Source organism: Pavona decussata, unplaced genomic scaffold (assembly GCF_977016875.1).
Source record: "Pavona decussata unplaced genomic scaffold, jaPavDecu1.1 SCAFFOLD_381, whole genome shotgun sequence".
Classification (NCBI taxonomy): Eukaryota; Metazoa; Cnidaria; class Anthozoa; order Scleractinia; family Agariciidae; genus Pavona; species Pavona decussata.
This window is the reverse complement of record NW_028145755.1, coordinates 1,250,412-1,268,014: the sequence shown is the minus strand read 5'-3', so window position 1 is coordinate 1,268,014 and position 17,603 is coordinate 1,250,412. Positions and strand designations below refer to the sequence as shown.

Sequence of the window (17,603 nt, the reverse complement as noted above, 5' to 3'; positions counted from 1 at the left end):
TGCCGTGTAGGATCAAGGTGATAAGGATCACACCTACATATTTCTAAGTTAAGATAAGCTAAGATTTTCGACGGCGCTGCACACACACAACCAACTTCGGCAACCAGCGTGCGCTCTGAGCCTACATCTTATAACAAAGTGGAAAGCTCTTTTTGGTAAAGTATTCGCAATACACTGTATCTACCTATTTTAATGAATTGGGTACCGACATCAATTCTTACCAATTATTTCTTACCAAACGCAACGTATCAAGGCGCCAATTGATACTAAATAAGCGTACGGTAACCTTAAGGGAGGGCCTAGGGATCAACGTCATTATTCTTGATCTTGAAATCCCAGAAGGTTTGTATCGGGCAATCTTTTTATTCATAAATTTTTTTCGTTTATATCTTCTTTGTTTTCGTCCTTTTTACTGCCTGATCGAGGATCAGTCTTGCTGTCTCAAATTTATAATCAGCGGACTCGCCTGGGCCTAGAAGGAAAGTGTTACTTAATAACTTACAGCGAATGATCGGACATGTTTCATATCGACATTCATGGCCACTAACGATCGTCGGACATCTTTCAGTAGAAGCCTCTAGACAGCATAACTACCTAGACTAAAATATCGTCGAACTCAGGATGAGCCAATATGGTGCGATTTACCTGAGTGACGGTTGCCCATCGCGACAGTAGAGTGCGTGAGATAGTTTTTTTTTTAACTGTCACGAACATTGTAAATACTCCCTTTAAATCTTCGTTTCTGATGCAGGTGGGAAAGTGGTGGATAAAAGGGAAACTACAGAATTCTGAATGACTTCATGTTTAATATTATTTTACACCGCAGGTTGAAAACTTATTTATTTATTTATTTATTTATCGGGTAGGTTTGTCACTCAATACTGAGCATTTTAGACCGCTCTAAAAAAACAATAATAAATAAATAAATAAATAAAGTAAAATAAAAATAAAAAAAGGTGAGTGGGTGTTAAAAATTGCATTTTTATTGCAGACAGCGAACTGGACAATACAATTTCCCTTGGGAGATTGTTCCATTCTGAAATTGTCGTTGGATAGACGAGTATAAACTTGTAACAATCTCTTGTAGCTATCGGCTGCTTGTAAGCATACTCTTTGGAGCGAGTTGAGAACAAATGATCAACTGGTTCGAGTTTGATATCTTCGAAGAAGACGAGCTTGTTATTGACAACGTAAACTGACAACTTAAACTGAAGGTGACACGTCCATCAAACAAATGAAATGCTTTAGCAGGTTGAAATCACTGTGTTGACACAAATAAACTTCCCTTTCTTTTGATCTTTCCTTATTAATTAACTTGTAAGCCTATTTCAACCAATACCAGTATAAAATCCAACGGAGCCTGTACGTCTACCTTTAGCTGTTATTTATAATTTCTTGCGCGTCGTTGATGGCGGATCGGAAAAGCCAGCTGTGAAACATATGGGTGCAGACAGTAACCGCTTTCATTGATTTCGTGTAAATCAGAAATTAAGAAGTGTACCTGGCTTGGTTTTACTCATCCGATTTTATTTAGAGATCCAGTAGCGAAAGGATGCCGAGTCATGGAGAGTCTGGTTATTCGTCACACTGACATCAGACAGTGCTATCGATACGCCATGGGCTATCAATAGTGACCCAGTATTCATACTATTAAATGGGGGGAAGCCCCTTCTGTAGGCTTTTTGATTGGGTACGACTACAGTCACAGATAGTCATTTGCATGACCTAATTCTTTTCTTCCTATTTGCAGCAGTACTTGAAAACATGTCTTTCCGGTTAGATAACGAGACGGTACAGCTAAAGGCATGAAACATTGTCGTTTAAAACCTGAAATGCGGGAAAAAAGAATAGGTTGTGATAACTCAACTTCATGGCCAGCGGTGGTAAGTCTTGAAAAATGTGATTCAACAGCACATTTTTGTTTCACTTTGAATTCCAAATTGCGTCTTATAATTCTTTGTACGAATAGTAGCTCAAAGATGCTAAAATGTTTGGTTTCTCTAAGGGGAAAAACGAAAACGTCGCCAAAGACATCAATCTAGAGAGCAAGGGGTCATTATGGATCGAGGAGAGCATGATTCTAGTCTAGCTCCTGGTGTGATCGAGTCTTCCGCGCCAGATTATCCTTGCGTGACACCCTTGGAAGCAAAGAAATCTACAAAGACTCCCTCCGATGGTCATCTTGCTGAAGGCGGAAGCGCTGAAAGTCAAAGGAAAAGTGCTGTAGAACGCGATAAAAGAGAAATACGTGTCACAGAGCCAGCGACTTGCCAGTCATCATCACTGGCTTGTATATCAGGAGATCAATCACGTGCGGTGGTGCAATCACACCGATTGGTGACATCCACAGTTACTGCAGGACAAATTGGTAGGAATTATGCGGAAATATCACCTATGCCTGACGTATTTGGTCAGGACGAGGACGGAGATACGTAAGTCCTAAAGAAAAATACATTTTTGTTTTTCGTTTTTATAATTAGCGCAACTTCCTTTACGGTCGAATACATGTATTTCTTCCACAGTGTTTAAATTCTACATCTTAAAGTCCTCCGTCATCAATACACAAAGTTTTTAAAAGACTTTCAACGCATTATTTCTAAACTGAGTCCGAATGGAAGTCAAATTGGAGTATACCAGCAATCAAACTTGACTTTTTCCCTGGCGTCAACAAAGAAACTATAATTCTACAAAACTAAAATGTGTCTCCTTATATTTAAAACTCTTCAGTTACACAACTTTTAGCAAGAACCTATCCATGTATTGAAAACGTGAGCACTTTTAGAAAGGGAGTGCCTAGCATGCTCATACAGAAAAAATGCCGTCAACAGTTGAAGTCGTAAATTAACGACTTGTTCTGAGCTTTATCAGATAGCTTTCGTTCGCAAACAAAGTTCTTTTAGCTTGTTTCTTTGTTATTTGAAGGAATCTTGTCATGCTTGGTTATTTCTGTAAACCTTCCGCCGGGCGCTTTCACAGAACCTCAAAACTCAGTGGAGTAGTTACGAGACTTTCTTTAGAAGTCTGTTTTTTGGGTTAACTACATGTCGATTTTATTTTTGTATACTTCAAGAGGTTCACTGAAACATTTATCTTAATAATTCGATAAATTGGAAGATAGAAAACGTAATGGACTTAATTCGTTTGTAGTCGGTCGATAATCTTCAGTTTTGCTGGGATCTTAATGTGGAAAAGTGAAATCGTGATGGACGGTTTAAATCAGAAGTCATCAGCTGGAAGCGTTTCGTTTCCTTATGTAGGAGGTACGGCTCGACATCTCGGTTCCGTGAAAAAAAAATAAAAGAGGCAAAAATAAAGAGGTAAAAATTACGCTCCAATGTCTTATGTCATCAGCGAGTTCATGCACCAGTGGACCGTGAGCTTTAGCGACATCTTTCCAGCGCGTTTCAGTTACATGATTTAAATTGTAGCATCGCAACATTTCCATTTCTTTGTCGCAGTTTCTGTATTGACCAGTGTTAATAATGTGCTTGAGCCGTTAGGAAAAAAAATGACACATTTAGAAAATAATATTTTGTGACTACTGAATTCCTGTGTAAGACTAGACTTGTTGAGGGCACACGACTTCTGATTCAATGCCATCAGCTGAAATGTATGCGGAACAAACTACGAATTATAGCCAATAGGAACGTGTTCCTGTTTATCTTGAACTTGTTATGTACCTGCCAAGTGGGTATAAGAAAGCTGGTAATATTGCACACTACTAAATCAATTCAACTCTACCTTGTGTCGGATTGGCTTCTTTTTCCTCCTAAAAACACTTCTTAACGCATTCACCATTTACAGGCATGTGAAAACTCCAGTAGTTTATCAAGAGTAGATATTGGAAATTCAACTCGCACCTTTAACAACAACAACAACAACAATAATAATAATAATAATAATTAATAATAATAATAATAATAATAATAATAATAATAATAATAATAATAATAAGGCTACCCAGAAAAATAAGAAAAACTAAGAAATAAACTTATGTTTTCAATGTTTTTAACGAATATTTGCATGTCCTTTCTCGATGTCAAAGTCAATGTCCGTCAAGTTATTATAATAATAATAATTAATAATAATAATAATAATAATAATAATAATAATAATAACTATAATATCTTTATTACAAAACCTCAACTAAAATCCTATTTACAATCAACCTGCTGTTACAAAAAATCCAATTAATTCATCGGAAACACTATTGATTCACAAATTCTAAAAAAAGAAGTAACTTAACCTTACATAAAAGAAGAGGAAATAGATATAATAATAATAACAATAATAATGATAATAATAAAAATAATAATAATAATAATAATATTAATAATAATAATAATAATAATAATAATAATAAATAATAATAATAAAAAAATACTTTATTAGTAGAAAAACAAACAACAAATACAGAAAGGTGATAAAAATATCGGTATCGGAAAAAAAAAAAAGAAAAACGCTTCACAATTCTGCAGTTCATGCTAAGAATATCCATACAAAAACTTTTCAAAGGCGTTGATCGATCAACAGTATATACAAAGTTAAAAATCTTCAAAAAAAAACCAACAATAAATGGAAGGCTACCAAGAAAAATAAGAAAAACTAAGAGATAAAATAGCAATAATAATAATAATAATAATAATAATAATAATACTAATAATAATACTAATAATAATAATAATAATAGTAATAGTAATGAGCTAGCCCTGGATCGAAAACAGAGATCAGAAAAATCAAGGGAAGCTAATGAAGTATGGTCCCTTGACGTGGAAACTGAAACAGCACTATCAAGGATACACTGTGGAACAGTACAATATTATTATTGACGTGTTGGGGGGTTGGTCGAAGGACCTCAATGCTGAAGATCCTGGGAGAAACGGGGAAGAAATTGTCAGCGAATATGCAGAAGGCTGTCATCTCCAACAGCCTGAACATTGCCCGAACTTTTAAAATAGTTATTTAGGTGCTTTTAATTATAGTGTTTCCTCAGATATTTTCAGTGTAGGTGTTTAATACTGTACTTTTGACGTTTGTGTTATGAATTTTTAAATCAATGAACTCGATTGTTGCTATACCAAATTATAATTTTTATAGAGATATTGATATTCGTACGTTTAATTTTACCTTGTTGCTCTTTTTATAACTATATGCATATATTTGAGATGTAGTAGGCTACGCATTGCGCCTTACCACATTTCACAAAGTATGGCATTCGAAAGTTTTAAACTGCAATAACAATAATTTATCACTTGTCAATGAAATCACTCGCCTGTGTTTCGTGGTTCCACTTGAGCTTTTTTTTTCCCACATGACGTCCTTTTATGGTCTATAAGAGAAGACCACAGAAAACTGCTGTCGATTTGTTAAACAGCTTTAATTAGAAAACAATTTTAGATTATTACAGACACAACCCTTTCATTCATTATCTTACCTTTGCGTTCGAAAAAAAAAGGACAGAAAGTTTGGTACATTTGACGTTTTCAATCAGTCATTTTCCTCCATTTCTCTCAGATTTCTTCATATTGCCGTTGCCCAGGGAGACCAACCGCTGACTGCATTTTTCATCCAAAGAATGAAGTCCAGAGGAATTGACATTTACAACAAACTTAGACAGGTAACCTGATCGTTATTTGTCTTATTTGCCTTCATAAGGTATTGTCATCTATTATAGTCGAGCAGGTGTTTTGATGTATTTGATTTTGACGTTTGGAAGGTAGTTGCACAGTTCAACTTCAAATGTAAAACGTTATTCAGGCCCGTGACAATTGTTATGAAGATAATTTTGGCTGGTCAAGGGGTTTCCCTCCAGTCACCGAATGGCTCGCTCTGTTCCACACCTAAAGACTGTTCCAGGACCCCTCATGGGCACTTTGCGCCAAGCTGGGTACTGGGTAGAGTCAAAGCACGCTTGGTTTAAGAAAGGTCTTGAAGGGAAAACTTTTGTCCTACGAAGCGGTTAGGATGAAGTGGCTTGATTATGAGTTATGTTGACATAAGATGGGAGACAAAAAGGACTCTTGAATTTTGATTAATTCTGTTTAATTTAAAATTTATTTTAGAGTTTTTGACTGATACGGAAGACCAGGGCTGTTACGGAATATGTTGTTCTAGTTGTTGAGATGTAGCCATGCTAGATGATGCTTGAATCGTACAAAAACCCAACTCAGATTGCAAGGCTGACATCACGGCAAAAAGGAATGAATTTACGTGTATGATACGACTTTCCCCCTGGTCCCCTGGGGTTTGTTTTTGTCATTGGGTGTTTGGGATTGCAAAAAGACAAAAGTGATATGGTCTTATATTTGCACCCTTGTTTGTTCTTATTGATACTCTGCATTGCTTGTTTGAAAGGATAGGAACTCGAGTATCGGAGTATCTACTGACACAGTTGGACGTTAGTTACAACAAGGGAAATTCACAAACATTATTTTAAACCGTGTTCTTTCAGACGCCACTCCATCTTGCTGTGATAACACATCAAGCATACATGGTGAAAAAGCTGATAGAAGGCGGGGCAGATGTCAATTTGATGGACAGGCACGGACAGACAGCGCTTCATTTGGCCTGTCAAGCGGGTGACGTCAACTGCGTGTATGCCATCCGTGACGTCACTTCAAATAGCCGCGTCAAGATCCGTTTGGAACTGAAAAATTCTCATGGTGAGTAGTATGGAAGGCACCGTTTGGGCCGTTTTTTGTTTTGCAGGGGAATCTAATTAATTTGAAGGAGCATAAATTAACATCATCTCCACCCCACCACCCGATGACGTCACTATTCTATTTTTAGATATTGATGTCATAGTTTCCGATGACATCAGTCCCTTGGGATTATGACGTCACCTCCATCGCATTTTATTTATGAGATCAAGACAACAGTCTATGACGTTATTGACGTTAATTTATTCCGACGCATATTAATTAGATTCCCCTGCAAAAAAGGGCTCAAACGGTGCCTACTGAAAACGTGTTTATTGTTTTTTTCTATTTACGGGATATGTGAGTTTAATACAAATTAATCTTACATTTCGTTACGTTGTCTAAAAAGCAACAATATTTAAATACCTTATTCTGAAATATAGGTTATAGCGGAAAGGCAAAAAAGTACACCTTTGTTATCTTGTGTATAAATTGGCCTTACGGTTTGATACAAACTCACTATCGGACTTAAAGTTTATTTTGCCACACAAAAGATGTCACAATACGGGGAATAACATAACATGCAATTTACGAATTGCTTTATATGCACTACGAATCTAAACCATTTAGACTTGTCTTTCGGTCAAGAAAAGACGCGGATAATCTACTGAAACTGCAAAAACGAAAGAAGTTAAATGATAACAGGTGATATCACAAATTGTTTTATTTTTTTCTCACACTGACAGGTTTCTCCGCCCTCCATGTAGCGACTTTCAATGGCAGTAAACAGCTAATAGCAACGATTCTTGATATGGGAGCCGACATTGATGATCAGGTCAGTCTTAAGTAATGCATTCACTCTTAAACAACGATTACTCTTTCGAAATCGACAGTCTCGGAGAAAACGCCTTTTCTAAACTGCCTTGAGGTTCTCTCTCAAAGACAGACACTTCAAACATTTTATATTTAACAATTATTCCATGAGTGCGCGTTGGATAGGAGATTATAGATAATCAACGACTGAGACGCGTAGCGCCGAGTTGGCTATCTATCATCTCCTATCCAACATGCGTGAGTGGAGTTTTGTTAAAAAGGATTAAGAAATATTGCTAGCTTGCTGATTTCGCATTGCAAAAACAAACAGAGGACAATTTAAGGGTCGACATTTCTCGGGCATGGTATAATGGCTCTTAGCATACCTCAGTAACCGACTATTGCGTAACGCGCAATCTGATTGGCTACACAGGTGCCGTCTATCGGCAGTTTGTCAGAGCGCGCGCGATTTAGCCTTCATCATTGCACAACTATATCAAAATTTATGAGATAAAAAGATTTTTTCGCTTCATAGATCAATCACTGAGGTATGCTAAAACAATTAGACGGCTCGCTCTCGGTTTCTATCTCCTTTGATAGTTGGCTGGGGGCCTCGCCCTTCGCCAACTATCAGCCAATAGAAACCTCGAGCTCGCCGTCTAATTGTTAAATATACCATGGCCACTAAGCCAATCACATTCCTGAAATTGCATTATACAATGATCCAGTCTTTAATAATAATCACTGATTTGAAGCCGAATAGAAACTAATGGTGTTTTAAGCGAACAAATGGGTCGGGAGGAACTTTGTTGACAGCTTTCTTTAATCAAATCAAAAAGTGGTGCTTACCATTTCACAATTCGTCTCCCGTACAGCAATTTCCTTTCAGAGCAGATATGAAAGAGGAGAAGCTTTAAAATGCAATAGAAATTTCCAGCAATCAGTTGCACAGGGCGGTAATTCTATGACCCATTTGATTCCCAACCGGCTTCCGAATTTGACTGAATAACAAGAATCTCAAGTTTCCCTGATGGTTCTGAAAAGGAGTTCTGTTAACTGGCTATATCATAACACCTGCTAGCAGAACCTTCTGAGCATAACTCCAAAAGTGATGGCAGAGTGATGGTTTAATAGAATTTTTAACTTTTTTTATGCAGGATTCCAACAGTGGTCGAACAGCATTACATCACGCAGTGGAAGCTGGGAAGTATCAGGTGGTAGAGTATTTGATATCACGTGGTGCTGACGTGAACAAAGTGACCTTTGCTGGCAACACACCATTGCACACAGCCAGCGGCAGGGAAATGGATGATATGGCCAAGCTATTATTGAGACACGGAGCTAATGCGAATATTGCTAATCTAGAGGGGGATATTCCTAAAGTGGTGCGAACCAGTGAACAGGTCAATACATTTTGGGTGTTAAATATTTACCTTATTATAGGAAATTAACGCTTGTGTTAATTAAGGTACTTAAAATTAATGCGACTTAATTAACGCGAATTGAAGGAAAAATTACTTCCCAATAAAGGAAATTGACGCGAAAGAGGTGCTAAAATTTCAAAATGAGGGAAATTAGCGCGACTTACGCAAAGAAAAATAATTTTTTGAGACAACAGAAAAAAAATTATTTTCACACTTATTGTAAAAATCCGAAATGCAAACAATATACGTGGAATTGTCCCTAAACATAAGGGTTAAGTGAAGGAATCTAGCCACTTTGAGCGTTCTTCACATGCAGTGTCCATAATACCAGATGAACTCCACCCTGTTACATTGCAAAACAATGCTTTTTCCTTTCTGGAGTGTATCGAGAATTTGGGGCGAAAGTTGTGGAAATTAAGGTCGCAGAAATAAACGCGCAACTTAATTAATGATGCGGAAATTAACGTTAACAAGAATTAACTACTTAAATTAACGCGAATTTTAAAAATTCGCGTTAGTTTTCTATAATAAGGTACAATGCACTTCGTACGATTGCTTAACTTAATTAAGTGCCCAAAATTAGATCATCTGAAGAAAGAGGAGTGGTACAAAATCAGTTTGATCCAGCAATCATGTCAGTTGTTTAGCCGGGATTCAAACGTGCCACCTCCCTCTCTGCCGTCTGGCAGCCTACCAAATTAGTTTTCAAGGCAATCGACCACTGGGAACCACGCTCTGGTATCGCAAATAAAGCTCGGCTGTTCTCGTGCGGCTCTATCAAGCACCCTTCCTCAATCCAGAGAGCTTGTATCCTAATCTCGTACCCATATCCCCCGCGGTCACATTTCGACATTCCCGAACCGACTTAGATCTGGGTAGCAGCTTACTTGTATCCAGACTACAAAATTTTTTACTGCTAACAGGCAAGGGTTTATTTCGGTGGCGTATCTGCTCGAAAAGACTTTACCCGCCTCAAAAATTCGATGAAATTGCGAAGAAAAACTAGCGTTTACTTAAGCGAAAGGTCACTTCAAACTTTTGCAACGCAGGAAAACTAATCCCTTTAATTTTCGGATGGGAAAATACGTCGTTCAAAGGTCGAAAAAAGGTCACCTGGCATTTTCGGAAAGCCATCAGCAACCCGTAAATTCAGGGAATAACATTCCAGCCCCTAAAATTTTCGGCAACTTTTAATTTTGAGCTTAAAATTCCAAGCAGATCAAATAGCAAATTACGCAAATAGTATTTTTCCTTAAAAAACTCATTAATAATTCATAAGCCCATTGACCTATCAAATGGTTAATAATACATCACCATTCACGTGCAGTGACTTCATATCGATAAACCTCCTCCTTATTTGTATGCAGTGTTTTATGTAATATGTCAAAAACGAGGGCGAGTGCTTTATCACGGGTTCCAAATACTGAGAAACAGATGAAAGCACGAGGCCGCAGGCCGAGTGCTTTCATCTGTTTCGAGGTATTTGGAACCCGTGATAAAGCACGAAGCCTGAGTTTTTGAGATGTCTTCTCAAATGAAACAATAAGAAATTAATCTCATTAAAATGCAAATGTTTGATCTCAGATGAAAAACATGTTTCATCTCAGATGAAAACCTGGTGGTGTTTCATCTGGTGTTTCATTGGGGTATCAAGATTCATCCACCTGACCGAAATGGAGGTCATTTATTGGCTTTTGACTTCATGAATTATTAATGAGTTTGAGAACAGCTGATAAAACACTCCTCATTAGTATGCGGTATTTTTCTCGTAAGCTAATTTCCAACGTTCACAAAAGCATAACTTTTACGAATTCTATTGACACACGCTTTCCCTGGAATGTTTTTTAAGCCGTTCAAAAAAACTCGTAGCACGTGTTTTATCGGGTCTAAAACCCGATAAAACACTCCTGCTCCCTGGGTTTTCCTGTACTAACCGAAGCTCCGTTTTACAATTTACATTCTGTTTAGGCAAAGAGGCAGTTCCTGTCCAAGCCGACGGACAGTAAAAGAAGAAAACGATGAATTCCAACGAAAGTTTTGTGCATTGACAAATCAAGAAAGTTACCGTGAAAGTCCAACAAAAGTGACGGCAGAATATATTACAAGGAATACGAAAATGATCGCATGGTTTTATATTCAAGCTCAGGGAGGTAGATTTATCTGGTCGTTGGATTCCAAACAGTCGAGAAGGGGACAACAAGTGTTGTTAGATTGTTAGAGAAGGGAAAATGTTGAACTTTTTTTAGAGTGAAACTCAGAGGAACAACATTGGGATCCTCCATTCTGCCAACAAGTTGACGTTAAATTGTTGAAAATAATGTCTTAATTCTAAAGTTTAGTTCAAAAAGTGACATTCAAATGTGCTAAAAATTAGATATGATTATCGCCTATTTTCGATTTTATATTTCCCGGGCGCCGCCATTTTGGATTTGATGACGTCATACGGTAGCCACTATTTGTCAGTAAGCAGAAGTTCTTTTGTGTGAAACAATTGAGCAACCGTTTTAATTTTACGTCATGAAATCCAAGATGGCGGCACCCGGGAAATACAAAAAGGGAAAAGAGGTCATAATCAAATCCTGTTTTGTCCGACACAGAAATATTATTTCCATGTTTTCCAACAAAATTTGAAATTAGATCGTATTTTCAACAATTCAACGTTAATTTACTTCAAGAGTGGAGGTTCCCTTTAACTTGTTAGCACTGTTACGATAACAAGAGAAAAGTACATACGAATGAAATTGCTTTCACATTGTGCGTACAACATTGATCACTGGAGGCGTAGTCTAACATGCTGATAAGCGATGTACTCAGAGGTAAGTGTCGGCCGATACCGATACCAAATGCTCGATATAATCGATACTAAGGTTTCCTTGTAAAATATCGATACTTGTAAGAAATATTGGCAGTTTCGATCCCCTTCGATACTGATCACGTGACCGCTAAGTTGAACATTGAAGGCCGTTTTAGCGCCAAAAACCAATGACCGTCTGTGTATGTGCTGTTGCACCGTGTTTGAAGTTCACGGTTTTGGACGCCATTTTGACGAGTAGGCAAACAGGCTTGACAAATATATTTCAGTTATTCTAGCTTTTGTTGTTTGCTCTCCCAAGCTTGTCACCTCCGCCGTTGGGATCAGTCTGCCGTTAATATTTTCTATTTGACATAACGGTGTTTGTATGGAAATTCGGTGTCAAATAATTTCATAAAACATTGCTTCTGAAAAATTCATGAATTGGAAACTTTTGGCGCTGGGAAAGGGATTTTAAGAAGAAACATTTGGAGGAATGTAGCTGTGCCAGAAAGCGTCCAGTCGTGCTTTGAACTTTCCATACATTTCCCTGTATTTTTTTCCCGCGAACTATTTTTAGTACCAGTTCACTGCTGGTTCGCTATACAGACAAAAGTATGGAAAGTTTCTGGCACAGCGACATCCCTCCATTTTTTTTTTCTTAAAATCCTTTTCCTAGTGCCAAAAGTTTCCAATTCATGAATTTTTCAGAAGCGGTGTTTTATGATAGAGGTGATAACATCACAAAAAAGTATTGGATAATGACGTCACAACATCGGTATTGAAAACAATGGGAAATATCAGTAAATATCGTACTCGTATTGTATCGATTGAAAAATCTGGTATCGGCTTACACTTAACAGACACTGAGTTACAATCAATGTATTTTTTTTATCGGTCTCTCTCGGCATGCAGGCTCACCTCCTCGATTTCATTATGAGATATAATTCTTCCATTCTCACATGTAGATGAACTTAATTGTTTTAGTGTAAAAAGAACGGATCACATTATGCAGCGAAACAATGCGCTTAGGGCTAATACACACACAGACAATGAATAGACCCTTCTCCAAAATGGCGGCAATAGATTTGAATGAGTTAAAATTGAACTTAGTAACCTTGCAAAGTTTCAGCGTATTAGGTGTTATATCAGCTTAGGAAACGCAAGATGAAATTTGACAAAATTACAGACGTTTGTATGACTGGGGTTATACGTCATACTCCCAGTCATACAAACGTCTGTAAATTTTTCATTTTTCAACTTACATTTTCTCAGCTGATATAAGACCAGATATGCTAAAACTTTGCTGGGTTACTAAAGTAAAAGTGCTCTTTCTAGCGCTGGTATACGTTTATAATTTTCACTTATTTAAATTTTCGGCCGCCATTTTGGAGAAGGGTCTATTGCTCTTTCGATTCCGTATCCCCAGTGTCAAAGGAACAGTGACACCTATTTTTGTGTCAATTTGAATGGCCAAAAAATTATTGATGGATACCTTAAAATAATGGTTCAGTTGAATTAACAATAACCCTATGAGTACACAGAAACAATATTAATTATGTTTGGCCGCAGATGGCTCGGATGGAAATGGATTGCAACTTGAAAAAAAAAAAAATAGAGAAATCGCTTAAAACTGATCATAGTTTGTTCCTCCTCGGAGAAATCCCTTAAAATTTTATTTCTGTTGTTTCTAAGAACAATTTATGCTAGAAAACAAGTTCTGTGTCAAACATTGAAGCAGTTTTGGACCAAAATGCAACACAATCGCCGTGACAGTGCCCCTTTTACACTTGCCACAAAAAACCGACCCTTACATGAAGTAGTCAGTTGTGACCTTGTCAATAACATCAAGAATTGAAAATTACGCTCACTGAAATTCGCCGGCTGATTTTTGTCCACTTAAAAAAATTACGAAATGTGTCACGGAAAGCCTTATTTCGCACCGAATAGACGATGGGATTCATCACAGACGAAAAACAAGCGAGGGTCGTTGTCCCGAGATATAACTGAGTTTGTCTCCACACTCTTGGAGCCAAGAGATGAATGACAGCATCAATCAAACTTGGAAGCCAACAAAGAGCAAAGGAGCCTATCACCAAGGCAACTGTGATTGCAGCTTTATTTTGTTTCAGGAAACACGGCTGGTATGTGCTGGCTTCTTGAAGCTTGATCAGTCTTTTTTGTCTTCTCGCTTCTTTGAAAATACGGCAATAAAAATAACCGATAAATATTAAGGGAATCCCAAAGATCCCTGTGATGAGCAAGAAATGCCCTTGTGGCCTGACAGAGCATTTGCTAGCCAGTGTTGCGATGGCCACTAGCGTCGAAACAACCCAAATCGCTGCAATAGCTTGTCCACATCGTTTTGGAGTTATCCGGCTCGCATACTGAAGCGGGGAGGTGACACCGACAAATCGATCGTAGCTTAACGCTAGAAGGTTCAACGATGAAGAAGACAAAGTCAATACAAGTATACACGTAAAAAGGTTATGAACATCGGGTTTTATGATTCCGGCCTTGTGCAAAAGTTTTAAACACCAGACAGGCACGCCCATTAAACCAAGCAGCAAATCGGCAACAGCCAGAGAAGTTACGCCGTAGTTGGTAGTTGAACGCAAAGAGGAGTTTGTGTAAATTGCCAAAATCACCAGAATGTTCAGCATCACCGCAGCAACTCCAGAGATGATCGAAAATGTTATAGCTGGAATCAACGCGAACGATGAAATAACGTAAAAATTATGGAAACATTCATCGTTCTGCAGGGTTGAATTTTCCATTGCGCTGGCTTTCCTTGAAATAGCACACGAAGTTCATTTGAAAACGCGACAAAAGATCTTACCCGATAACGTCTTTGTTTACCATTGAAGCACTTAGTTCCTAGCGGGAAATTACAAACGACAGCACTTGTAGGCAGAACTCAGCATTTTTAAATTAATATTGATTCTGTCGATTGGGATGAAACCTGCAGAGAAAACATTATTATTGGATCAACTTCACGTTTCATCTCAAGAACTTAATATCACGGTGCTAATAAAATAAACACTGGCCTTTAGAAGACTATTTTTCAAATTTGTTTGTGAAGCTGCTGTGTGGGTTTTCAAGCCAAATTAACTTTTTCACACTTTATTACAACTCCAGCTCTGAAATCCCGGAAGCCATTTTTAAAAGTCGGTATAATTAACACCTGCTACTGATGGTCGTGAGAAAATTAAAAGTAATGACTGACTTAAGCAACTGCTAAAACAAATGAACCTCTCAGTCTTAACTAATACGTTTTTTGCAGGTAACCAAAATAGACTGAATTAATATGCACAAGGAGCTATAGACCCCGGGCTATAGACTAGCCGATAAGAGATGTTCCGCTTTCATCAAATGGGCCATTTCCGAGTTGCTGTGAACCTCACTATGAAAGCGAGGCTAAGTCCAAAACTTTTCATATGAAAATAAGTTTTGTTTGCAGATGAATGAAAACTTATTTTCATAAAAAAAACTTTGCACTTAGCCTCGCTTTCATGATGAGGTTCAAAGCAACTCGGAAATGGTCTATTGGTGCTATACAATTACGTGTGAGGTGGTTCTAAATTTTAGCCGCTCACGGAAATCTCAATACATTTTGTAAAATGTCATCATTCGAATTAAACTCGTAGACCATTGCTTTCTAAGTTCCCAGACTAGTTGGTGCTCCCTATTTTTCAAAATTAATTAACATTACATTATTAGCGATCGATCAAATGATTGTTACTTCGCAAACCAAAGGAGAAATATTTGATCAACATATAAAATTAAACGCTGGCACATGAAAGTGCTGTTCGGCTTTCGATGGAATGGTTTCACTTAAGGATTTCATCTACACACTCGAATTTGAACCATTCGCCTTGTACAGCATACTAATACACAGCACTACAGGGAAATACTGTGATTGAATTGAGTATCGAATTAATAATATAAAATATTTTGAAATGAATTAACAAATGAGCGTAGATCAGACACCTACAGAACAAGAAAGCATTATGAAACTGATAGCAAACGGGGCAATAATTTCGAACCTGGTGGACGTGTATAACATACTTTAACTTCGAGATTGTTCGGACACTCGTATTTCGGTGAACAAAAATGAAACATCCGAACGTTTAAATGTGTACAGGAGCTCACGGGACTCCTAATGTCCAAACACTTATAAATGACGATTTTCTGCAGCTACATTATATCATCATAAACGTCGACCACATCAACATGAGGGGATAGGACCACGCGAAGTTCCATATTTCTTAATCTTTTTGAGAAAAGATCAGTAGGTTTTAACTGAGTCATTCCGGCGAAAAACAGTTTGATATACGAATAGAAAAATTGTAAGTCTTCAATCTTCAGGTGACAGAATCTTGACAGCCAGACAAATGTCCGGACTCATCGCCTCAGTTAGGATTAAGATGTGACCATAGAGAATGCCATCAATCACTCGCTTGTTTCCTGGTGTCGCAGCTAACTATTTTAACCGTTATTGCTAGCATAAAACGTCTTACATGTAAGGTAAAAACGGCTAAAATTATAAGATCTTTGTTCGCAGTTTTATGCTCGAAAGGAAAGGATCCCAACATTTTCAAAGTTAAAGCATAATATACAGCGGACACTGCAGTTCAATGTTTCAGTTTCAGACCCAGAATAAAATGTTGGAATTCATCACACGAATCAACATTTTGCCACAATGAAAGAAGCTTAAAGGATTTTTCAGTATTTTACCTTTTGCTCTTTTTCCAGTGCTTGGAGTTTTTCTATGCTTTTCTTCTTCTGAACAGGTGAACTGACGGTACGAACTAACGACGGTGCTTTTGAGTCAAGTCAGATGGTTCGATAGTGACTGAACAACCTACAAGTTTTCGCATGTCACATCGAAAACATCTACTTTCATTTTTCGTGAGCTTGTGAGTCGAGATCGATCGATAACAAATATTCGATATAATCGATATTTGGGTTTCCCTGATAAATATCAATAATCGCAAAAAATGGCGGTTGGCCTCTTAGCCTGGGCACAGCCTTGGGTTTCTTGAGAAACGACGTCACAATATGGATATCGAGCAAAACGCAAAATATCGATAAATATCGTACTTGTATCGGCCCACCTTGACTATTTTGTATAAATGGTTTAACTTTTCGCATGATTTCAAGAGGGTGGAAAGTGAAAATTTGGAGGGCATTACGAATAGCTCTGTTTTTGGTGGGTGTAAATGAAAACAAAATAATACACTGGACAAGATGGCGTGAAGAGTAAGCCAGGGCCCAATTGTTCAAAGCCCGGTTAAGCTAACCCTGAATTAACGCAAACTTTGACTCGAGTTGAATTGCTTATCGATAAAAATTCTTCCAAAAGATTTTTGGCCCTCGATGTTTACTTAGACTTTTCTATACCTTTAGCTCTAAATTAGCCTTTAAAACCATTTTTAACGAGCGAGCTGAAAGCTTCGATTAAAATCTAATCGTGGATTAACGTTTATCGTCTTTCGAACAACCCCGCCCAGATGTACTTACTGCCAAATAAGTGGGTAAAGTTGGTTGGAGATGAATAAAGCCGCACTTACGAGCTAATGAAATAAATAACAATATTTAGGGACAACCCGGAGAAAAACCCTTTGAGCAGGGACCAAAACCAATAGCAAACTCAACCCACATATGATGCCGAGTCAGGGAATCGAACCCGAGTCACATTGGTGGGAGGCGAGTGCTGTCACCACTGCACTATCTCTGCTCCCCAATTTTGCTCTTAACTTTAAAATCCTTGGTATCAGAAGTCTTATCTATCAAAACAGCCTCGCGAGAAGATCAAGCTTCTTCTTGAAGTTCCTGATGGCTGTTGTGAAAGTCGAGCCGCGTCTTCCGAAAAGAAAAGCGATCCGTGGGGTAAAAGCATGTTCTGTGGAGTAATTTAATATGATAAAGAACCAA

General features: G+C 37.8%; 2 protein-coding genes across 2 annotated transcripts; one reads left to right on the top strand and one right to left on the bottom strand.

Annotated features, from left to right (window-relative positions):
• The first annotated feature begins 1,732 nt into the window (after positions 1-1,732).
• Positions 1,733-11,388, top strand: LOC146452009 (B-cell lymphoma 3 protein homolog). Its single transcript, XM_085098268.1, has 7 exons — positions 1,733-1,883; positions 2,006-2,432; positions 5,515-5,617; positions 6,452-6,662; positions 7,385-7,473; positions 8,609-8,854; positions 10,844-11,388. The coding sequence occupies exons 1-7, from the start codon at positions 1,871-1,873 to the stop codon at positions 10,895-10,897; spliced, it is 1,143 nt and encodes a 380-aa protein (XP_084954394.1). The 5' UTR covers positions 1,733-1,870; the 3' UTR covers positions 10,898-11,388.
• Positions 11,389-13,305: 1,917 nt separating this feature from the next.
• Positions 13,306-16,542, bottom strand: LOC146452008 (histamine H2 receptor-like). Its single transcript, XM_085098269.1, has 2 exons — positions 16,404-16,542; positions 13,306-14,628 (listed from the first exon to the last, which is right to left on the bottom strand). The coding sequence occupies exon 2, from the start codon at positions 14,441-14,443 to the stop codon at positions 13,514-13,516; it is 930 nt and encodes a 309-aa protein (XP_084954395.1). The 5' UTR covers positions 14,444-14,628; positions 16,404-16,542; the 3' UTR covers positions 13,306-13,513.
• Between the last annotated feature and the right edge of the window lie 1,061 nt (positions 16,543-17,603).